At 44.4% G+C, this 19,255-nt stretch overlaps 1 protein-coding gene across 1 annotated transcript in view; it reads right to left on the minus strand.

The window, feature by feature from the left end:
• Positions 1 to 2,028: 2,028 nt before the first annotated feature.
• LOC138299650 (nicotinamide N-methyltransferase-like) overlaps positions 2,029 to 19,255 on the minus strand; it is a 67,361-nt gene continuing 50,134 nt past the window's right edge. The window contains exon 3 of the mRNA XM_069238103.1: positions 2,029 to 3,728. Within this exon, the coding sequence (XP_069094204.1) occupies positions 3,302 to 3,728 (427 nt within the window). The 3' untranslated portion in view covers positions 2,029 to 3,301. The remainder of the gene's footprint in view (positions 3,729 to 19,255) is intronic.

The raw sequence follows: 19,255 nt of genomic DNA on the forward strand, positions 1-19,255 counted from the left end.
CTGTAAGCCTGAGTGTATGTCTGTACATGGACTGTCAGTATGGCTGAGAAATGTGTGGTTTTTGTACTGTTAATGTCACTTTGTGACCCAGTATAGACATTTACCCGTGTCTGGGTCCTACACTGACATTGCATGACACACATGTCCTTTCAAAATTATTCGTCATGTGTTGTTCCTGACACTTAAAGCAACATACCAGTATTCTGGAATGTGGGACACACTTACTAATTAACAAAATACATGTTCTAACTCCGCTAAAAGTGATGAGTCTTGAATGATATGGAGAGTAGTCACACCATTGAGGAGACACTTATTTCACACATCTCTATTGTGTTGGCTTGGTATTCATACTGGCTTTTCTGGCCTACTACATGTTTTATTTGTAATTGGTTATCCAGTGCACATGATGTGGTCCCATTCATTCACACAGAGTGAAATGACATATCAGTAGTCATAATGTTCTGTAGATTCTGCCATTGATAGATTAGTGAGTACATGACAATGTGGAACATCATTGTCTATACATTGCACTGCATTGGGCTCACAAGGCAGACAGGACACAGGGGTCCAGATATTTAGAAATGAGGCACTGTACTGCACAGTAAGTCACTTATCAGCACAGCACTTCCTCACTGAGTAAGGGCAGTATAGGACATATTTAATTCACACAGCACAATCATGAATTTTCAAGCTGCACTGGCACACAATAGGCTGTGTAGCACAGCGACAGGCACAATTGCAACATGGTGCTCACATGGCTGCATTTCATGTGGGATTTACTTTGTGCATAAGGGGCTGCCTTCCTTCACAGCATGAACCCTTGGTGGCCCAATACTCTATGTCTATGTACCACAGAATGCACCCCATAAGGGTATGTTGGGTGTCTTAAGTTATTTGCCTGTGGTAAACATGACCTGGGAAGAGTAATTCATTTGATTTGATATTTTTCACAGTTTACCTGGCATGGGATACGTGACATGCCTCATGAACCGTAGGAGTTGCATGTAGACACACAGGCAACATCCATGGAAGCCTGCCCTTGCACACAGTGAAGCAACACTGGATTTTGCCTAGCGCTGTATTGCTCAGGATCTTTCTGCCATTGAAAGGCACACACAGTGGCTTTGCTTGTCTTAACATGTGTGATTTCCGAGTTTGCACTGCACTTCTGCCATGGTGATTGGTGCAAGTATGAGGCACACCCCTCCTACACAAGCACTATCCCTGCCACCAGACACATAGATGGTTATTTTTTCCATACATTATTTACTGCTATTAGATCTTTTATATACTTCAGATGTACTTACCAACAATTAGGCCATTCCTATTTCACCCACTTTGGAAGCACTCTTTGAAGATGGAGTGCCTAAAGATGTAGGCATCAAGAGCGCTTCCAGGGTACTTGTTATCTTGATTCCCCATGTATTTAGTATTCTGACTTTTGATTTTTGGCCCTGGAGTCACGTTAGACATCTGCGTGCATAGAGGCCTACGGTTTTCCCTAACCAGAATAGGTGTTTCTCCTGGGACCTGTAGGGGCGAACCATACTTGCCCTCATTTGGTGACAACGGACATGAGTTTGTACCTGTCTGATGAAGGTCCTTTCAAATCCCTTTTTGGAGTGGATGTTAAAACTGCAATCATTTGTACCCCAGCTGCTGCAAATGCATTGACCACAGTTGGGACTAACTAGTGACCAAAGCTGCCACCAAGGCAGGGCACACTGCAGCAATAGTTGCCTGCAAACATGGGACAACAACACTGAGCACAATTTGACAATTATCTAGATTTTCTATAGACAAAGAAGTCAGTTTTTTAGACTCCTTGCATCAAAGACTTAGTCAAAGTACCAACGTGCATGAGAAAAACAGCTGTATCGCAATCATTTGAAAATCTACTGAGCAATATTTGAGTGAGATATGTTGCAGGTAATATTACCTTAGGACTTAATAACAGGACAACTAGTGGAAATTAATAAACCCCTTAGTTAGGAAATAATACACTACTATACTCTAGAACAGTGAAGATACATTTTAAAGATTTATTTCAAATCAAAATCTTAGCTAAGGGCACACAATATGAATTGTAACCACAAGAAAAACAAGTGAAATGGCAGCAGCAATGTTCACAAAAAGTGTAAATATTAGATACCACTCCAACTTTATTGCTATTTTTAATCTGTAGTAATTCTACCCTCATTCTGCTAGTTGTAAGTGCTAATCTAATTCTAGCATAGTAGAAAATAAAAGCTATTTTGAGTTTCAGAAAAGGTTCACACCCACATTCATGTTTGAACAATTGAGATCTATGTTTGTTAAAATGGCATGGTCTGACCTTCTTTTCTTATGAGACTGCACTGATAAGTCAGTGAGCAAAGGCTAAAGCCTCCCAACCAGTCCTTCTAACCTTCATTTGGGGCTGAAGGTATGATTCTGTATGACCTGTCCCAGTGTTGACTGGCTTTTATAACCTGATCGTATTGTTATTAGAAACTCTTAGCTCAAAAAATTAACAGAAAGTGGCCTAATACCCTTTTAATTATCTTCATTATATTAGATTTTGTTTCTTTAAACAACAACAATAAATGAGACATGCAGCTTTCAGTCTTCTAGAAACTCTTAGAAATCAATAACTAGCTAATATAAATACAGTACTTAGCATTTTGATAAAGTACTGAAAATATATTCAGGTTAGCTTGATTGTAACATTGCAAAATCATAACACGCTAACATCATAGTAATCACATGCATTCAGTATTTTACTAATCTTACATATTCACTTTTGATTGATTGATGGGCACATGTAAATCAAGCAGTGGCATATTTAGAACCGAAAAGGCACAATATTCATAGCAAATTGAAATGACAACAGGCACATCAGCACGAACAACTTCCACAACAGCAAGCCCGCAATAGTAACAATAGCCTCTATTCTAGCAGGGGCAACATCTGCAACAACTGACAGCAAGGTAGGGACAACATCAGTTGGGATTTATAATTGAAGTTCAGTTTGGATTCAATGGTAAACTGAAGACAAAAAAATGTGTGGATGTGCCCTTTATACCTAGGTCATCCCAAGGAGAAACAATGGCAAAAAACGCTCTGGCTTTCATGTGCAAAACCTGCTTTTTATGTCTACTGTCTGTGCCCTGTATTTGTGTGAGTAACAGTGTTTATCCTTTATAATTATTTTGTTAGTTTTTTTTATTTGATGTACTGTGAACCTGTTTCTCCTTAAATCAGTATTCTCTCCTGGGCTTGCACACTGGGGATCAAAAATGAATTGTGCGCAATGAAAATGTTAGACTTTTTTTGCAACAACATATAATGCACTTGATGCATCAGTAAGAGAATAAAGGTTCTTTTCACTTCTAGGAACTACAGTGAATTCTTCAATGACAAAGCCAGTTTCAGTAAGCACTTTCCTCACAAACCCGTCATCAACACATAGACTTGTAACTTTGAAGCTTTCTACCATGAAAAAGGTGCAGTTCAGCCACACAATCATTAACAAATTCCCTCCACTTTCTAACAATGTAGAGATATTTTTCAGTAACTTCGGATAGGTTTCTTTATCAGGAGAAAAAGTTTCCAAGCAGTGAACCAGGAACAGACAGTCTACAGGAGGCAGGATTTTAGGCAATAACGGGTCCTTTGCAGTGATGTCACACTTCATTTGTTGTATATTTTTTCTTCTTAATTCATCTTCCTTTTCAATCCCTTTTTCACTAAAATACAAGCACACACACATTCATGGATGAATAATATAATTGAGTAACTGAATTCATGTAGAATAATTGCATTAATAGATCAGAAAGGACTTCATAATATTGTGTAATAAACATGTTCATCCACATTGGTAAAACAGGTTAATTTCCACTGAGCCTGCCTTGTACATTTATTTTTTTTTAAAGTGGATTGTGGATACAGAGGGAGATCTCAACAGACTTCTCTATCTTTGTATGAAATAAAAATTCCCCAGAACCACAGAGCTGCCACAATGGTAACCATCTTTCACAATTATGCAAGTAATTCAGAGCAAATAATTTGATATTATTCATGATAGTAACCTACACCAATACAAACTATTATATTTTTCTAACACACAAAAATAGATGTTTAACCAAAATAAGTGTTAAAAAAAAATCATACTCTATAAGTGTTAATCTAATGACAAAGTTAAATAGAATAGAAATTATCAATCAAACCAGGTTCCAATTACTAGTTTATTTTACTACTAATTGGGATATTCAGAGTCTTCTAAATGAAATTATTTGGAAAGAATTATGATGCTCTCTTTAATTCGGCTCATTAATGGTCCTTATGTTAATAAGTCCTCTGTGTATCATACTTTGGGCCAGATTTACAAGGCCCTAGCGGCCTCCTTGAGGAAAACACTAGTGTCACTTTTTTTTCGCTAATGGGGCTCAAGGAGGCAATCTTCACCACACCATATTTACAAAGTGGTGCAACGCATGCACTGCTCCACCTTGTGATGCCTTGCGCCACGTTGTGCCTGTGTCAGACATAATGTATGCATTAGGAGGCCTGAAAAATGGCACAATCAACTCTACAAAACTTCACTGCACCATTTTTGGTGTCATTTTTAATGCCTGATCAGAGCAGGTGTTAAAATGAGGCACCCATGTTAACCTTTGGGCCTCCTTGCACTTTGCTCCACTAGTGTCAAACATTTTTATGCTAGTGTAGCAAAGCACCACAATAGCATAAAAAATGCTGACGCTATTGGCCTAACGTGGGACATGGTGCCCCATATTACAAATGCAGTGCACATCTGGTGTTGTCAGGTGGGGCAGAGGCGACACAAGAAAGCTGGGGCATCAGCAATGAAGTGCCATTTTTTTGTGAATATGTCCCTAAATGTGGTAAGAAGAAAATGCTCATGGATCAGGGAAAAAGAGTATTCTTAGCACCAGATCTTCATTTAGAGAATGTGATCAAGATAATGTAAATACCACAAAGTGAAAATGTAGAAACCACATTTACTTTCTTGTAGAGTGCTCTGTAATTACAATTTTCATTGCAATGGGAAAGGAGCAGTAAAACCACCATTATCCAACAACTTTTTGTATGTACCATGAAATAACACTGAGTGTAAACACACTGCACACATTGTTGAATGAATGGCACGTATGTGATATGTCTGCATGTATGTGCAAAAATGCTGTAGATATACAATATGTTTGAGACAAACACAAACAAACTTTTGAGATGAGCAAAACGTTTGTAGGACTCAACATTTGTGATAACTGAAACATCGAATGAAACATATACATCCAACCATCACAAAAGCAAGCTTATAGTTCCAGAACAGGATATTTTGTCAAATCATTTGCTATTGAATAAAATACATCCATATAACCAGGCCCAGATTTATGAACAAGTCGTACAACTCAGTAAAACACCTTGCTGCACTGCAATGGGTGACAGGGAGAGGGCAGGAATGTACCATTTCTACTAAGATAGGGTGAAGTTCTGCTCACTATCTGCGCTGGTGCGCACAGTGCAGCCTAGCACCAAATTAGGCAACCTTGCACTATGGTACAAGGGTGCCAGGATTACAAACAGAATTGTTTTTGTGCAGGAAGTGACAATTTCGTGCATAAAAACTATTCTTTGAGGCTTTCCCCTCCTTCTATATGTGCTGCAAAATTCAGAGCATGTAAAAAGAGAAATAAACAAGGGGAAATAATATTTCTCCTCATTAAGCCTCACATGGGATGGCGTGGCATATGGAGGCATTCACAGTTTAATCCTGTTAGTAAATCTGGGAATATGGCAAAATCATATGTGGGTGTGTGGGAACACACATGCTCCACCCATGGAAGAGCTTCCCAAGGCAGAGTAACAATAGGCAGTAACATGTGCTTCACACTATGCCGCACAGAATCACACAAGGTAGCTCTGTGTGGCGTATTCATTTCACTTAAGGGCTTGCGTGATGCAACAATGATGCCAGCCCTTTGTAAATCTGTGCCCTGATAAAAGTAGCTGAGTAGAGATTGAAGCACATGTCTAACTACCCTTTCCAAGTATATAGAAAACAATCTAGCACCTTTTGCTTTCCCCAGTAATGAGGATGATTCAGACCCATCCCACTGGATTCTAGAATAAGAATTCATCAATAGTATTCATAATGATGGTAAACAAGCATATGGTTAGAGCATGCGACCCCTCGTTACCAGACCAATCACTATTGAATCTGAAGTAATGTTGCAGCTGCCTCCAGAAGACATACTCAGGCTATTCATTAAGAACAGAGTGGCCAAAAGGGAGAACAGTCTTAGTTAATCCCAAAGTTTCTTCCTTAATGTAAGCCATTAACATTCACATCAGCAGAAACCTATGACCTGTTCAGAGCCATATGTCAGGAAATTGATGGGAACTGCAAAGAGATTCTAGGCAATGGATGGAGATACACTGGGCAGTGCAGGAACAAAATGGCAGCCATTAACCTATTAAACTGAGAACATCAAAAAATAGAGTTGTATCTACTTAGATCATGCTAAGATGTATTGGGTACAACTTTCCAACTTGCCCTCCAGCTACCAGTTGGTTCCTAGGAATTTGGAAATTACAAATGGGTCTGCAACTCTCATAACACAACAATAGCAGCAAACCTCTGTATTCATGTAGTTTGTCAAATGCCATGAATTTTGATTAAGATTTGTGGACGTGAAACCATAGTTCACCATGGATGTGTTTAATTACAGCTGTTGTCAAGACAACAATGTAAGTTTTGAAAAGCATTTATTGATGTCGGTGTTGATGCTGGTATATTATTAGCACATGACAATGAGTCAGTCTCTGGCAACCTATAAGAATACACCAATGTGAATATATAATAGGCCTATTGAAGGCGTGTTGCCGAAAATGCGTCTGCCATATGTTTGCTTCTAATATGCATTTATATTTTTTATATATTTAAATAAATAAGAATCTATATATGTATAGTTTTTTAGCCAATGACATGCACTCAAGACTTTCCAGTATGGGATACAATCTGATTTATTTAAATATATCAAAAATATTGAGTCATATTAAAAACAAATATAGGGGAGTCGGATTTTATAGTTAGGACCTAGTTTCTATAGAAAGAGTGTTTTTTGTTTTGCTAATTACTTCGGTGCCATTTTATGGATCTTCAAAAACTTTCCCAAGAAAATACGGCGTGCACTTCAACTGCTGTCTGGAAAGTTTCGGGGTGATCCGTCAAGCGGGGGCCGAGAAATAGGGGGTCCCAAGAAGCATTTTCCTATAAATTTTTCCATAGGGATTTTGAACAGCAATAGTGCCAAAACCATTGGATGGAAATACACCAAATTTAGCAGAAAGGTAGCTCTTGGCCTAGAAAAAAGCCCTTTTTGTTATTTGGTGTAATCATTCAATAGTTTTTTAGAAATTACAGAAATTCCAATTTTGTATATATTCACACCCCCTACTGATCTCATGCTGAGATCTGATTGGCTGCTAACACTTCAACAAGGAAGGGTTGTCAGCCATGCTGGGATTCAGCTTCAATCTCAGAAATGAAATGTAAAAAAAGAAAGAAAAAGGGCCAGAATACAGACAACCTGACCCCTTAGCTCTGGTGGTGGGGTCCCAGAGGGCCTCCCTTTAATAAACATATTTTAACTTTTTTGACACGTATCGGAAACATTTTTTTAAAACAATAAAGTGTGGGCTCCTGCGTTTCATCTTTTTGAAAGTCCTGGGAGCCTTGTTCATTTTTAAAGGGGGGCCAGCCAGCCCCCGTAGCCCCAGGGACCTCCACCTCCCGGGGCAAAGCATGAAATATGTGTGGGGAGCTGTACAGTCCCCCATAGCCCAGTGATCACCACCTCCTCAGGGAAAAATATTTTATTTGTGGGGGGAAAGCCCGTCGGCCTCCCCCACAGCCCCAGAGACCACCATCTCCCAGGGGAGATGCATAACATATGTGAAAGGTCTGCATGACTCCCCTGTGACCCTGGGACCACCACCTCCCTGGGGCAAAATGTTTTATTTGTGTGGGGAAGGCCAGACGGCCACAATCACAATCTCCCCAGGACTTCAACTTATTGAGATGGATGGGGCCCACCCGGCCCCCCTGCAGCCACAGGGACCACCACCTCCCTTGGTCTTTAATCAAAGTTAATGCCCGGGCCTCCCAGCCCCCTGCAGCCTCAGGGACCTCCACCACCCTGGGGCATTGTTCGTAGGAGGGAGGCCCCAAGCCCCCTCAGACAGCCACTGATGGCCCTGGGGACTGCAACCCCCAGAGCTGGCTCCTGCTATGTCACAGGGTGCCCACCCGCGGGGCATAGCTGTTTGCTTTTGCTTGTTGGGAGCTGACCACTCCCAACAAGCACAGTCCATTTTCTGACAGCGGGATCTGTCATGCAGGTCCCGCTGCAAGAAAGCAGAGTGTTCATCTCACTTCCCTGCACACAGAAAGGGCTACAAACGAGAAGAAAGGTACCATAGGTGCCAAGGCTTCATATTGCTTCTGTGTGATATTTTCATAATTTCTGTTTAATTAGGAGAAACAGTCAACAACTTTGTGTGACGTTTCTTCTGAGCAAAATCAGGCGATGAAGATGATGGAAAAATATAAATATAAGAAATTACACACACTTGAGCAATGAGAAAGTCAAAGAAGATCTTAAAACTGCTACAAAGTACCAGAAATTGAAGGTCACTAACCTAGTTGCCAGTTTTCTTAGGCCGATGATCATGATGCGCTGAAAGTAACTTAACAATGGATTGGAGAAGGTGCTAGTGGCAATTATTAGTCTGTAGGAAGCAGTACAATGAGAAGGTATTGGATTTATTTTGCTACCAAGGCACTGTAGCACTACAGTGTTAAGCAATCCCATCTGCTTGGCCCCAAGACTTTTATCATGAGCTCCAACATAATTCTTTTCAGGCCTGGTTGGGCAACAGTATCTCTTCCTATGTACATATGCAAGCTTTCCCGTGTTCCAACAGCACTTTTAGGCTGTTTCGATTTATGGAGCTGGCTGCCAATTGGTAGCACTGTCTGACAGCTAATTGACAGTAAATTATCCCATCCATTTAGCTTTCTCTTCATCTTGTTTGTGTGACAAATTACCGATCATGCGGTAATAAGTAAACTTAACTCAAACTGCATTACCCTAACGTGACGTGTGTGACACTTGGCAGGTCTGAGGCACAAATGAAGGGCTAGAAACAGAAAGAAAAAGGGCAGAGAGGTACAAAGAAAGAACAAGAAAAGGGACAGAAAAATGACAGAGAGGCAGAAACAGAGGGCAAGAAAATGGACAGAAAGGCAGAGACAGAGGGCAGAAACAAGCAGAAAGGCACAAATAGAGGGCAAGAAATGAGCAGAAAGGCAGGAGCAGATGGCAAGAAACAAGCATAAAACAACCAGAAAGGCACAAACAAAGGAAAGAAATAGCCAGAAAATGGGCAGAGAGGCACGAACAGAGAACAAGAAATGTGCAGAAAGGCACAAACAGAGGGCACAAGATGAGCAGAAAGGCGCAAACAGAGGGCAAGAAACAAACAGAAATCAGGCAGGGAAGCATAAAAAAGGCAAGAAATGGGCAGAGATGGACAAACAGAAGGCAAGAAATGACCATAAAGGCAGAAACAGAGGGCAAGACGACGCAGGGTTGGGTGATTATAGGGATTGGTTGCAGAGCCTGGCTGCAGGCCAGGCTCTGTGGCCAACCCCTGTTGTGCACAGCCAAAGGCAGTGCACAGCAGGGGATAGTTTGAGTATAGGGGCCAAAGGGCCTGGCCGCAGGCCATCTGTGGTGGTGTTTGGATTACTGTATAGTTATTAAAATAACTTTACGTTAAAAAAATAGAGAAATTCACTGAAAAAAAACAAAGGTTACAGGGATGTTACATTTACAAAATAGAATTTAAAAAAATAGAAATTCACTGAAAAAAACAGAGATTACAGGGGCGTTATAGTTAGGTTCTGAATTTACTTGTGGAATACCATAGAAATTGAGCAGTTATAGTTCTAGTTATTTCAAGTAACAATAACTTGCGCCCTAATGTAACTATAACTCGCACCCTCACCATGCACCCCAGATATTTCAGCACTCATGACAACATTTATAACATCTTCAAAAATATAAATGAAACATTAGCAGTCACTTTTTTGAAGGGAAAACTGTGCATGGTAAGGGTGCAGGTTAAAGTTACCTTAGGGATCAAGTTTTTTTTTGAAAATTTAATGAAGATTATTGAAACAGCGCCAAATATATAGCAAAGTGAAAACAAGGTTTTTTTAACGGAAAATAGGTCCTAACTATAAATACCTACTACCTATAGTGGTTGTAAAACCACTATGCAGGAAGGAGAATGAAATTGTGTCACAATTAAAAAGAAACTCACTAATTGTTAATTGCTATATTTAATAACAGAGCCACTCAAAATTAAAGTATTCTGCATAAACATTTTCACATCCTGGTTACAGATAAGATTCTATTCAAATTTGTCTATAATAACTCCAAAATCACTAGGCCCACACCGTAAAAACAATGCTCAGCTCATTGAGTTTTTAGTGCAAAAGAAACCTTTCTTTCCCACAGGAATGAAGTGCCCCAGAGACTCCAAGTTCCTGTTCCTGTCCAGCAAGCTCCTCCCAGTGCTTCATCCATCTCCTGATCACTTTTCACTGGGATTTAAAGGTAGAAGGATCACTCTCTTTGTTTGCTGGATATATATCTTAAAGTACATTAAATAACAATGGTATAAGGGTGTTGTTTGATAGGGCATGCACAAGTATTTCTGTGTACTTTTATTTGATTTTTAAACTTCATTGTGGTGGGTGGCCTGGAGGTTTTCTAGTCGACTAGTTATTTTTTTGCATTTCATTTTTCAACCATTTTGTAAAAGGAAAAAGTTGCACAGTTGAGTGCCTTTTTTCTATGTTTGTTACATTTGCAATATTAATTTATTTTCCTCTGTGGCCTAGTCTTCCAACAGGCCATCTAGCCAGTAGGCCCAGTACTAGTCAAAAGTTCATGAAAGAAATGTTTCTGTGATCTATATTTTTAAACCATCTTTTAGGGCAGGCATGGCATTGGATTAAATACAAAATGTTGGCTACTTATTGTATTTCATGTTTTTTTATGCAAAAAGTGTATACGTAGTGTAATTTTTAATGGCATAGGAGAATGTGTGTTGTTGCACAATTTTTATAGCTTAGTTAATTTTCATGTGTTGCATTGCTGAATTAATTGTAGAGTTTTCTTCAGGGAGACTGGAGGCTATTAATATAGTCAAGTTGTCCCATAATTAAGTAATAGCGGTAGAAATATAACTCCAACAAAACAATTTACTTGTTTTGTTGGATTTATATTTCTACTGCTACTACTTAATAGGAACTATAACTTTTGCTCCTATGTAGAAGGTCTACATCTCCATGCTACTCTGCTCGTTGCTTACCCTGATATCTAATTGGTATTTATCTCTTGTTTAATTTTCTCATATCTCTTTCTTAGACTTAATTTGCGCTGGACCACTGGTCTATGTGTTCCTAGGAAGCTCGTTCTCTAATTTAGGACGGTAAGCCTGTATAATGTGTAAATGCATGCGTGTTCTTCACCAGTTGACACTTTCACTGCATAGCACGGTTGCCTTCTTTTCCCACGATATATATATTTTTTCAACCGCTAGTAACTTGGTTATGACCACGATTTTTCGATCTCCTCTGTCACTTATTCACCTTTGGGGTCACGGCACCATCATTGAAAAAGATCTCCGGCAAAGAGCCCCCCCACCAGGGGTGGTGCCCGTCAGACATTGCAGTGCCGGTCTGACGAGGAGCAGTTCCGATGATGAAGCATGACATCCTATGGATGTGTGAGGTTTCTTGCTCCTAGAATTTAGGACCCCCGCCATTAGTTTCCTCTCTTTCTGGTTGGAACAGTGTATCTGTTTCTTGACGTTTCCATTGTGAGGATATACACTGGACCACAATTCCTCCCAATCCCTTTTTTTATGAGTATATGTGTTCTTTGTTCCCCATACCTACTTGTTCACTGTTGTTTCTTGACCATGTGGCTGGTGGCCATATTGTGCATCAAGCCAGTATGCTTTTGCCATAGGCTTGCAAGTGTTCTTTTTTCCCCATGCCTCCTTGCTTGGTGTTGTAATTTGACCATGTGGCTAGTGGCCATTTTGTGCATCCAGCCAGTGTGCCTTTGCCATAGACTTGCATATGTTCTTGTTCCCCACTCGTCCTTGCTCTCTGTTCTTGTTTGGCCATGCGGCTGGCAGGCATTTTGTGCATCCAGCCAGTGTGCCTTTGCCATAGGCTTTCATGCATTCTTTTTCAGCATGCCTCCTTGCTCGCTGTTGTTGTTTGACCATGTGGCTTGTGACCATTTGTGCATCCAGCCAGTGTACTTTTGCAAAAGGCTTGCATGTATGGATGTGATATCATTTTAATAATATGCTTGAGAATCATTGCAGTAAATGCATATTATGAATATGATTTTGATGAACAGTGCTAATAAATTACATGCATTTTAGGCATTTCATTTGCACCTCCTTGTCTCACAATAGGTTTCTTCTCATACTCCCATACAAACATCAACAATTATTTATTGTATTTTTAATTTTATTTTTTTATTCCCAGTTTTTTTTATCATAAATTTGTAGTTTGATTTTTTAGATTTTTTTTAAATTATTTAATTTTAATTTAATATTTTTATTACTTTTTAATATAGTTGTTTTTTTTATTTTTGCATTTTGCCTCAATTCATTCCACCATAGGTGCACAGCCGCACAACACATTAATTTTTTTAGGCATAATTCCATTTCCTCCTGGACATCCTGTCTGTGGTGCACTGCAGACATATCAGCATCATTCTTTTTTTAATGATTATTTCAGTTCCCCATGGACCACTTTGCCTGCTATAGGCACACACTAACCGGTCCCTGAGGTGGATTGGGAAACTGGCATGGGGAGTCATATTCCTAGAGGTGTGAGGGATACTCTACTGGCTCTCAGTGAGAGGGACCGGGAAAGCGGTCCTGGTACCTGGTTGTGAGGTATGGAGACACACTAGAATAGTTTGGGCTGTCAGGGACCGTCAGGTACTTTTTCAAGGATGAGGCACTGGATGGTTGAGTGAAGGGTAGTTTGGTTAACTCATGTGAGGGGCTGTGTGACGTGATTGCTGGAGAGCATATGTCCAGTCCTTGTTTTCCAGAGCCCACCCAACACCAGGTGGAGTGTGAATTTTCTGACCCGGGGAACTTGCACTGGAGGCAGACCTCTGGGTGTGTACCAGAGGGTCTGAAGAGGCAGTTGGTGGTGCTCCTGAAGGGAGTAGTCTAGGTATTTCCCAACCAGGTGAGGTGGGAAAGGCTGGCAGTGTCCCAGGTATGTCCCAGTGTAGTGGGATGGGTGAGGGATCCCATGTCTGGTCTCAGAGGAGAAGGAATGGGGGTGGGCTGAGTCGCAGGATATCAGAGATCCAGTCCTTGAACCTGGAGGGTTCCATGAGTGAATTCCAGGAGGGGAACCTAGCCTGTGCCATAGGGCCATCTGCTGAGGGGGACCCCATAGTGTCAGGAGAACTTAGGGGGGAGGCTGTCACGAGAGTCCCACCAGTTATGATGTCTGCCAGTACTACTCCTAGTGAGGGGGTGCAGAAGTCCAGACAGAGGGTGGAGAGGGTGTTGCGGCCCCAGTGGAGAACCTGGAGGGTCAGGGATCAGCTCTGAGGTCACACATAGAAAGAGGAAAAAAAGAGAAATAGAAATATTTGTCCTTGTTTCTCCACCACTGGGGAAGCGTAAGGTTTTGGCGCTGTTCCAGGTTTGCATCATTTAGTAAATCTGGAGCAGTGTCAAAATCACTGGGTAGTACGTGGGACAACCCACCGTAACACCTATGGAATACCCCACCCCCCTGATGCAGCGTACGGCTATGCAGTGACTTGTGATACCTTGTATATACGGCAATACCTTGCCTTTCTCCATATGGATGAGGCAATGAAAAGCAACACAAAGTGGCTTTGCGTGGTCTCATAGATATAGGGGGTCATTACAACATTGGCGGTAAAAGGCGCTTACCTTTGTGCAGAAGACCGCCAATATACCGCCGCGACCGCAGAATCCTGACACAGCTATTATGACCCACATCTCGGAATCCGCCGAAATTCAGACACCCACACAAGTCCGCCACAACAAAGGTCAGTGTTAAACTAGCGAAAACAAAACCTCCACCTCCACGCCAACAGAAACACGCCCATGTTATTATGACCCACGAATCCACGCGGCGGTCTTTCAGACGTGGTATTCCATTGGCGGTACACACTGCCGCGCTCAAAATACACACACATCTCCAAAACACCGCCACATTGGACAATTCGAAATACACACACCTGATACACATACAAACAGCACTCCCACACACCCAACACAATATAAAACACACACCCACATCACCCACTAACCCCTACGACCAAAAAATAGAGACGAAGGCCAGAGAGAGAGCACAGAATAGACAACCCCACCACACAGAGGCACACAACACCATCACCCACACAACATCCACGCACAAAACACCACACACTACTACACATCACCACACTCATCAACACATACACCACCCCACACATCACCTACACCACCCCATGTCACGCCAAAGACACCCCCGGTTTTCCAAGGAGGAGCTCAGGGTCATGGTGGAGGAAATCCTACGGGTAGAGCCACAGCTATTTGGCTCACAGGTGCAGCACACATCCATAGCCAGGAAGATGGTGCTATGGTGCAGAATCGTGGACAGGGTCAATGCTGTGGGACAGCATCCAAGAAATTGGGAGGACATCTTGAAGAGGTGGAATGACCTACGCGGGAAGGTGCGTTCAGCGGTCTCCAGGCACAGCATCGCGGTTCAGCGGACTGGCGGCGGACCCCCACCTCCTACCCCACAACTAACAACATGGGAGGAGCAAGTCTTGACCATCATGCATCCAGAGGGCCTCGGAGGAGTCGGTGGAGGAATGGACACTGGTAAGTCAAATCTTAACTATCATATCCCCCACAGTACCTGCATAATACCACACACCCCCACCCTCACAACCTCCCCTATCACTCCAACTCCTCACTAATGTACTAATAACACAAACCACACATCCCAACACCAAGCCCTCAATGACACAACTAAGCATGGTCACCCCTCACCAAAGCATGCTCACTGCACATACCCAGAACACCCCCCCAACCATCATCACACAAGCCCCCCCACAGGAATGCTTGCACTGGTGTACACGGTGAGCCACCCATTGCACACCATGACACACACACATGCAATAATCATACACGTATTCCCCTGCAGGATCACGAAGGACCGTCACCACACCGGAGGGTCCAGACAACTCCACTCCACCCACAGAAGAGGCCCACAGTGACGATAGCAGCTCTGCCCTACTGGATCCTGATGACCAGCCCGGACCATCGTGGGCCTCGGGACAGTCGGTTCCCCTTGCACAGGCACAGCCCAACACTGACCTTCCACCCTCTGGTAACACCAGCACAGCACCCACCCAGCGGGCCCATACCTCCCTACCCAGGACAAGTCAATCAGCGGTGTGTCCACCACTACAGGGAACCCAGGATAACCCACCACCCCAACAACAACAGGGACCTGGGGGCAGTGGTAGTGGGCACACGGTCCAGGGGACGGAGGCACAGGAACACAGGGGAACTGGGAGGGCTGCTGTGCGACAGGGGGCAGACAGGCCAAGGGAACCCACTCTCCACGAGGCCCTATCCTCCATCATGGGAGCATACCACCACTCCCAGGAGACAATGGCGACGGTCCTGGACAAGTTTCAGGACACCCAGCGCCTGCAGGAGGAACAGTATTTGGGGTTCAGGGAGGAGCTGAGGACCATCAGCTCTCCTCTGGGCACCATCGTAGGGGTGCTGAAGGACATACAGCAGACCTTGAGGGACACCGTGGCACTCCAAGGGGCCCCTGACACTAGCCAGGACGATGAACTGCCCACCACCTCCGCCGGCGCTAGTGGACAGGACGCCCCACCACAGGACCACCACAACAGTACCCCACCCCCTGCAGACGGAGAACCACCCCGCAAGCGGGCCCTGAGATCCAGGAACAGGACAGAGCAAGATGGCAAGACCCCCGCCAGGAAATGAGACCACCCTGATTGTCCTCCCACTGTCCCACTTTGTTACCCTGTCATTACTTTAACTGCCCCAGCTCCACTTCCTTTGCCCATATGGCCAGTGCACCTGTGTGACCAATGGACTGTACTCTGCCATGGACATTCCTCCACCGTCCCCCATCACCATAGTACAATCCCCCTCCATTTTTTAGCACTTCAATACACACCCTTGAACCAAAAAACAATCTGGAGTCAGTCTGTGATTTGGTAAAATGTATTATCAATGACAGTGTCAAAATGCGTTTCTAGTTGTAAAGCCAACATACCTATATCACACATCACAAGTACTTGAAGGATGCAAGCAGATAACACACATTGGTAAGCACACCTGTGAAACAGTAATGGAAAGGTACAACTCAGTTACCAAATAATGCTATGAAATTACACACAGGATAGAGGAAGACGTGTGACAGTGAATGTAATGGTAAAAACGAAAATGTTCTCACCTGTGTGTCACTGGAAATATTGCTGTATGACTGACTCCCTGTTGTCGTTGTCTTCTTCCTCAGCTTCCTCCTCATCACTGTCCACAGGCTCCACAGCTGCCACAACACCGTCATCTGGACCATCCTCCTGCAGAAAAGGCACCTGGCGTCGCAAAGCAAGATTGTGAAGCATCGAGCAGGCGATGATGATCTGGCACACCTTCTTCTGTGAGTAGAATAGGGAACCACCTGTCATATGGAGGCACATGAACCTGCCTTCAGGAGACCGAAGGTGCGTTTGATCACCCTCCTAGTCCACCAATGGGCCTCATTGTAGCGTTCCTCTGCCCTGGTCCTGGGATTCCTCACTGGGGTCAGTAGCCAGGACAGGTTGGGGTAACCAGAGCCCCCTAATAGCCACACACGGTGCCTCTGGAGTTGACCCATCATATAAGGGACGTTGCTATTCCGCAGTATGTAGGCGTCATGCACTGAGCCAGGGAACATAGCATTTACCTGGTCTGCCAAACATACCATCTGTACATTCATGGAATGATAACTCTTCCGGTTCCTGTACACCTGTTCACTCCTGTGGAGGGGGAACCAGAGCTACATGGGTCCCATCAATAGCACCTATGATATTGGGGATATGTCCAAGGGCATAGAAATTACCTTTCACTGTAGCCAAATCCTCCACCTCAGGGAAAATTATGTATCTCCTTACGTGTTTCAGCAGGGCAGCCAACACTCTGGACAACACGTTGGAAAACATAGGCTGGGACATCCCTGATGCCATGGCCACTGTTGTCTGAAAAGACCCACTTGCAAGGGAATGGAGCACTGACAGCACCTGAACGTCAGGGGGGATTCCAGTGGGATGGCGGATTGGTGACATCAGGTCTGGCTCCAACTGGGTACATAGTTCCTGGATTGTGGCACAGTCAAACCTGTAGGTGATGATTAAATGTCGCTCCTCCATTGTCAACCGGTCCACCAGCGGTCAGTACACCGGAGGATTACGCCATCTTCTCAATTGTCCCAGCTGACGGTGCCTAGGAAGGACAACAGCGACCACAGAGTCAACAAATTTCCAGGTATGTACCCACAGATTCACAGAACACGACACCAAACACAAAACCTTTCCTGTATGTGTGTTGAGTGTAGGCCTAGCTATGTGTGACGCAGAAGTAAATGAAGCCATGTGGGCCCCTGAAATGGCGGCTGCCTGACCTCTAAACTGGGACAATGGTATTGTGAGGTAACTGCGCTGGCGTTGCACACCATCGCGGTAGGCTGTGGTAGACCGCGGCGCAATGCAGCATTGGTTAACATGGGACCTTATGGGTCCCAGGAGCCAATGAACAAGTGCGCAGGCATTGATGATACGCACCGCCGCGGACTTCACCGCCGCAGACGTCACCGCCATTTTCTATCTATTCAATCACTCGATACCTGACCTTCGACAGGAGAGGACCTACACTGCAAGTGCTGCTGTGACCTCGGTCTGGAAGCGATGATGGCTGCTGTGTCTGGGGAAAGGGCCCCTGCCTTCACTGCTCAGGAGTTGGAGAAACTAGTAGACGGGGTCCTCCCCCAGTACACGCTACTCTACGGTCCTCCAGACCAACAGGTAATACACAGGGAGCACGTTGTATGGGCTAGGCCTGGGTGGAGAGGGCTGGTTGTAAGAGGGAAGGGGGCAGAGTTCAGGGAACATGAAGGACTGTGAATGCATGTGCCACATGGAAAGGGTAGGGAGGGGGGACACTTACATCGACGGTGCAGTTGGTAATGGCTTCTCTTCTTCCCCTATACTTGTCATGTAGGTCAGCACCCACCAGAAGAAGGACATTTGGCGTGCCATCGCCAAGGAAGTCCGGACCCTGGGGGCCCACCAGAGACGTGGCACCCACTGCCAGAAAAGATGGGAGGACATTCGCTGCTGCAGCAAGAAGACGGCAGAGGCTCAGCTGGGGATGGCCTCCCAACGTGGGAGGGGGGCCCGTCGCACCATGACCCCCCTGATGTTCCGGATCCTGGCGGGGGCCTACCCTGAGTCGGATGGGCGCTTGAGGGCATCACAGCAGACACAAGGGGGTGAGTAAACTAGCATTCTGGGGACTTTGCGCGCAGTTGAGGGGTCTAGGTGTGGGAGGAGGGCTGTGGGTTTCCCTCGCCCAGGGCGACTTCCATAGGCTAGGCCCCTCTGTAATGCAGGCCCTGTGGCACTCCACCCCACCGCAGTAGAGTGCCAAGTACAGGTATACATGCCCCTGTGGCATCCATGTGTGTAGATGTCCACCATAGCCATGTAGGCCAGATCCCAGGAATTGCTTCTGTAGAGGCCAGGAGCACGGCGTAGGGCAGGGGGCTGCTGTGTCTGTATTGTCCACCAACGGTAGCGGTATGCCATACACTCAACTTGTCTTTCTTCTGTCGTCCCCCCCCCTTTTTGTGCTCTCCCTGTTCTTTTGTGGATCAGCATCATCAGGCGGAGGTGCAGTGGCATCGGAGCTCGAGGGAGCTGCATCCCACATGGCCATGGAGGGCCACACCACGGACTCAGAATGCACCAGTGGGACGGAGGGCGAGGGGAGCTTCACGTCGGCCACCGGATCA

This window comes from Pleurodeles waltl, chromosome 6, assembly GCF_031143425.1.
Source record: "Pleurodeles waltl isolate 20211129_DDA chromosome 6, aPleWal1.hap1.20221129, whole genome shotgun sequence".
NCBI classification, from domain to species: Eukaryota; Metazoa; Chordata; class Amphibia; order Caudata; family Salamandridae; genus Pleurodeles; species Pleurodeles waltl.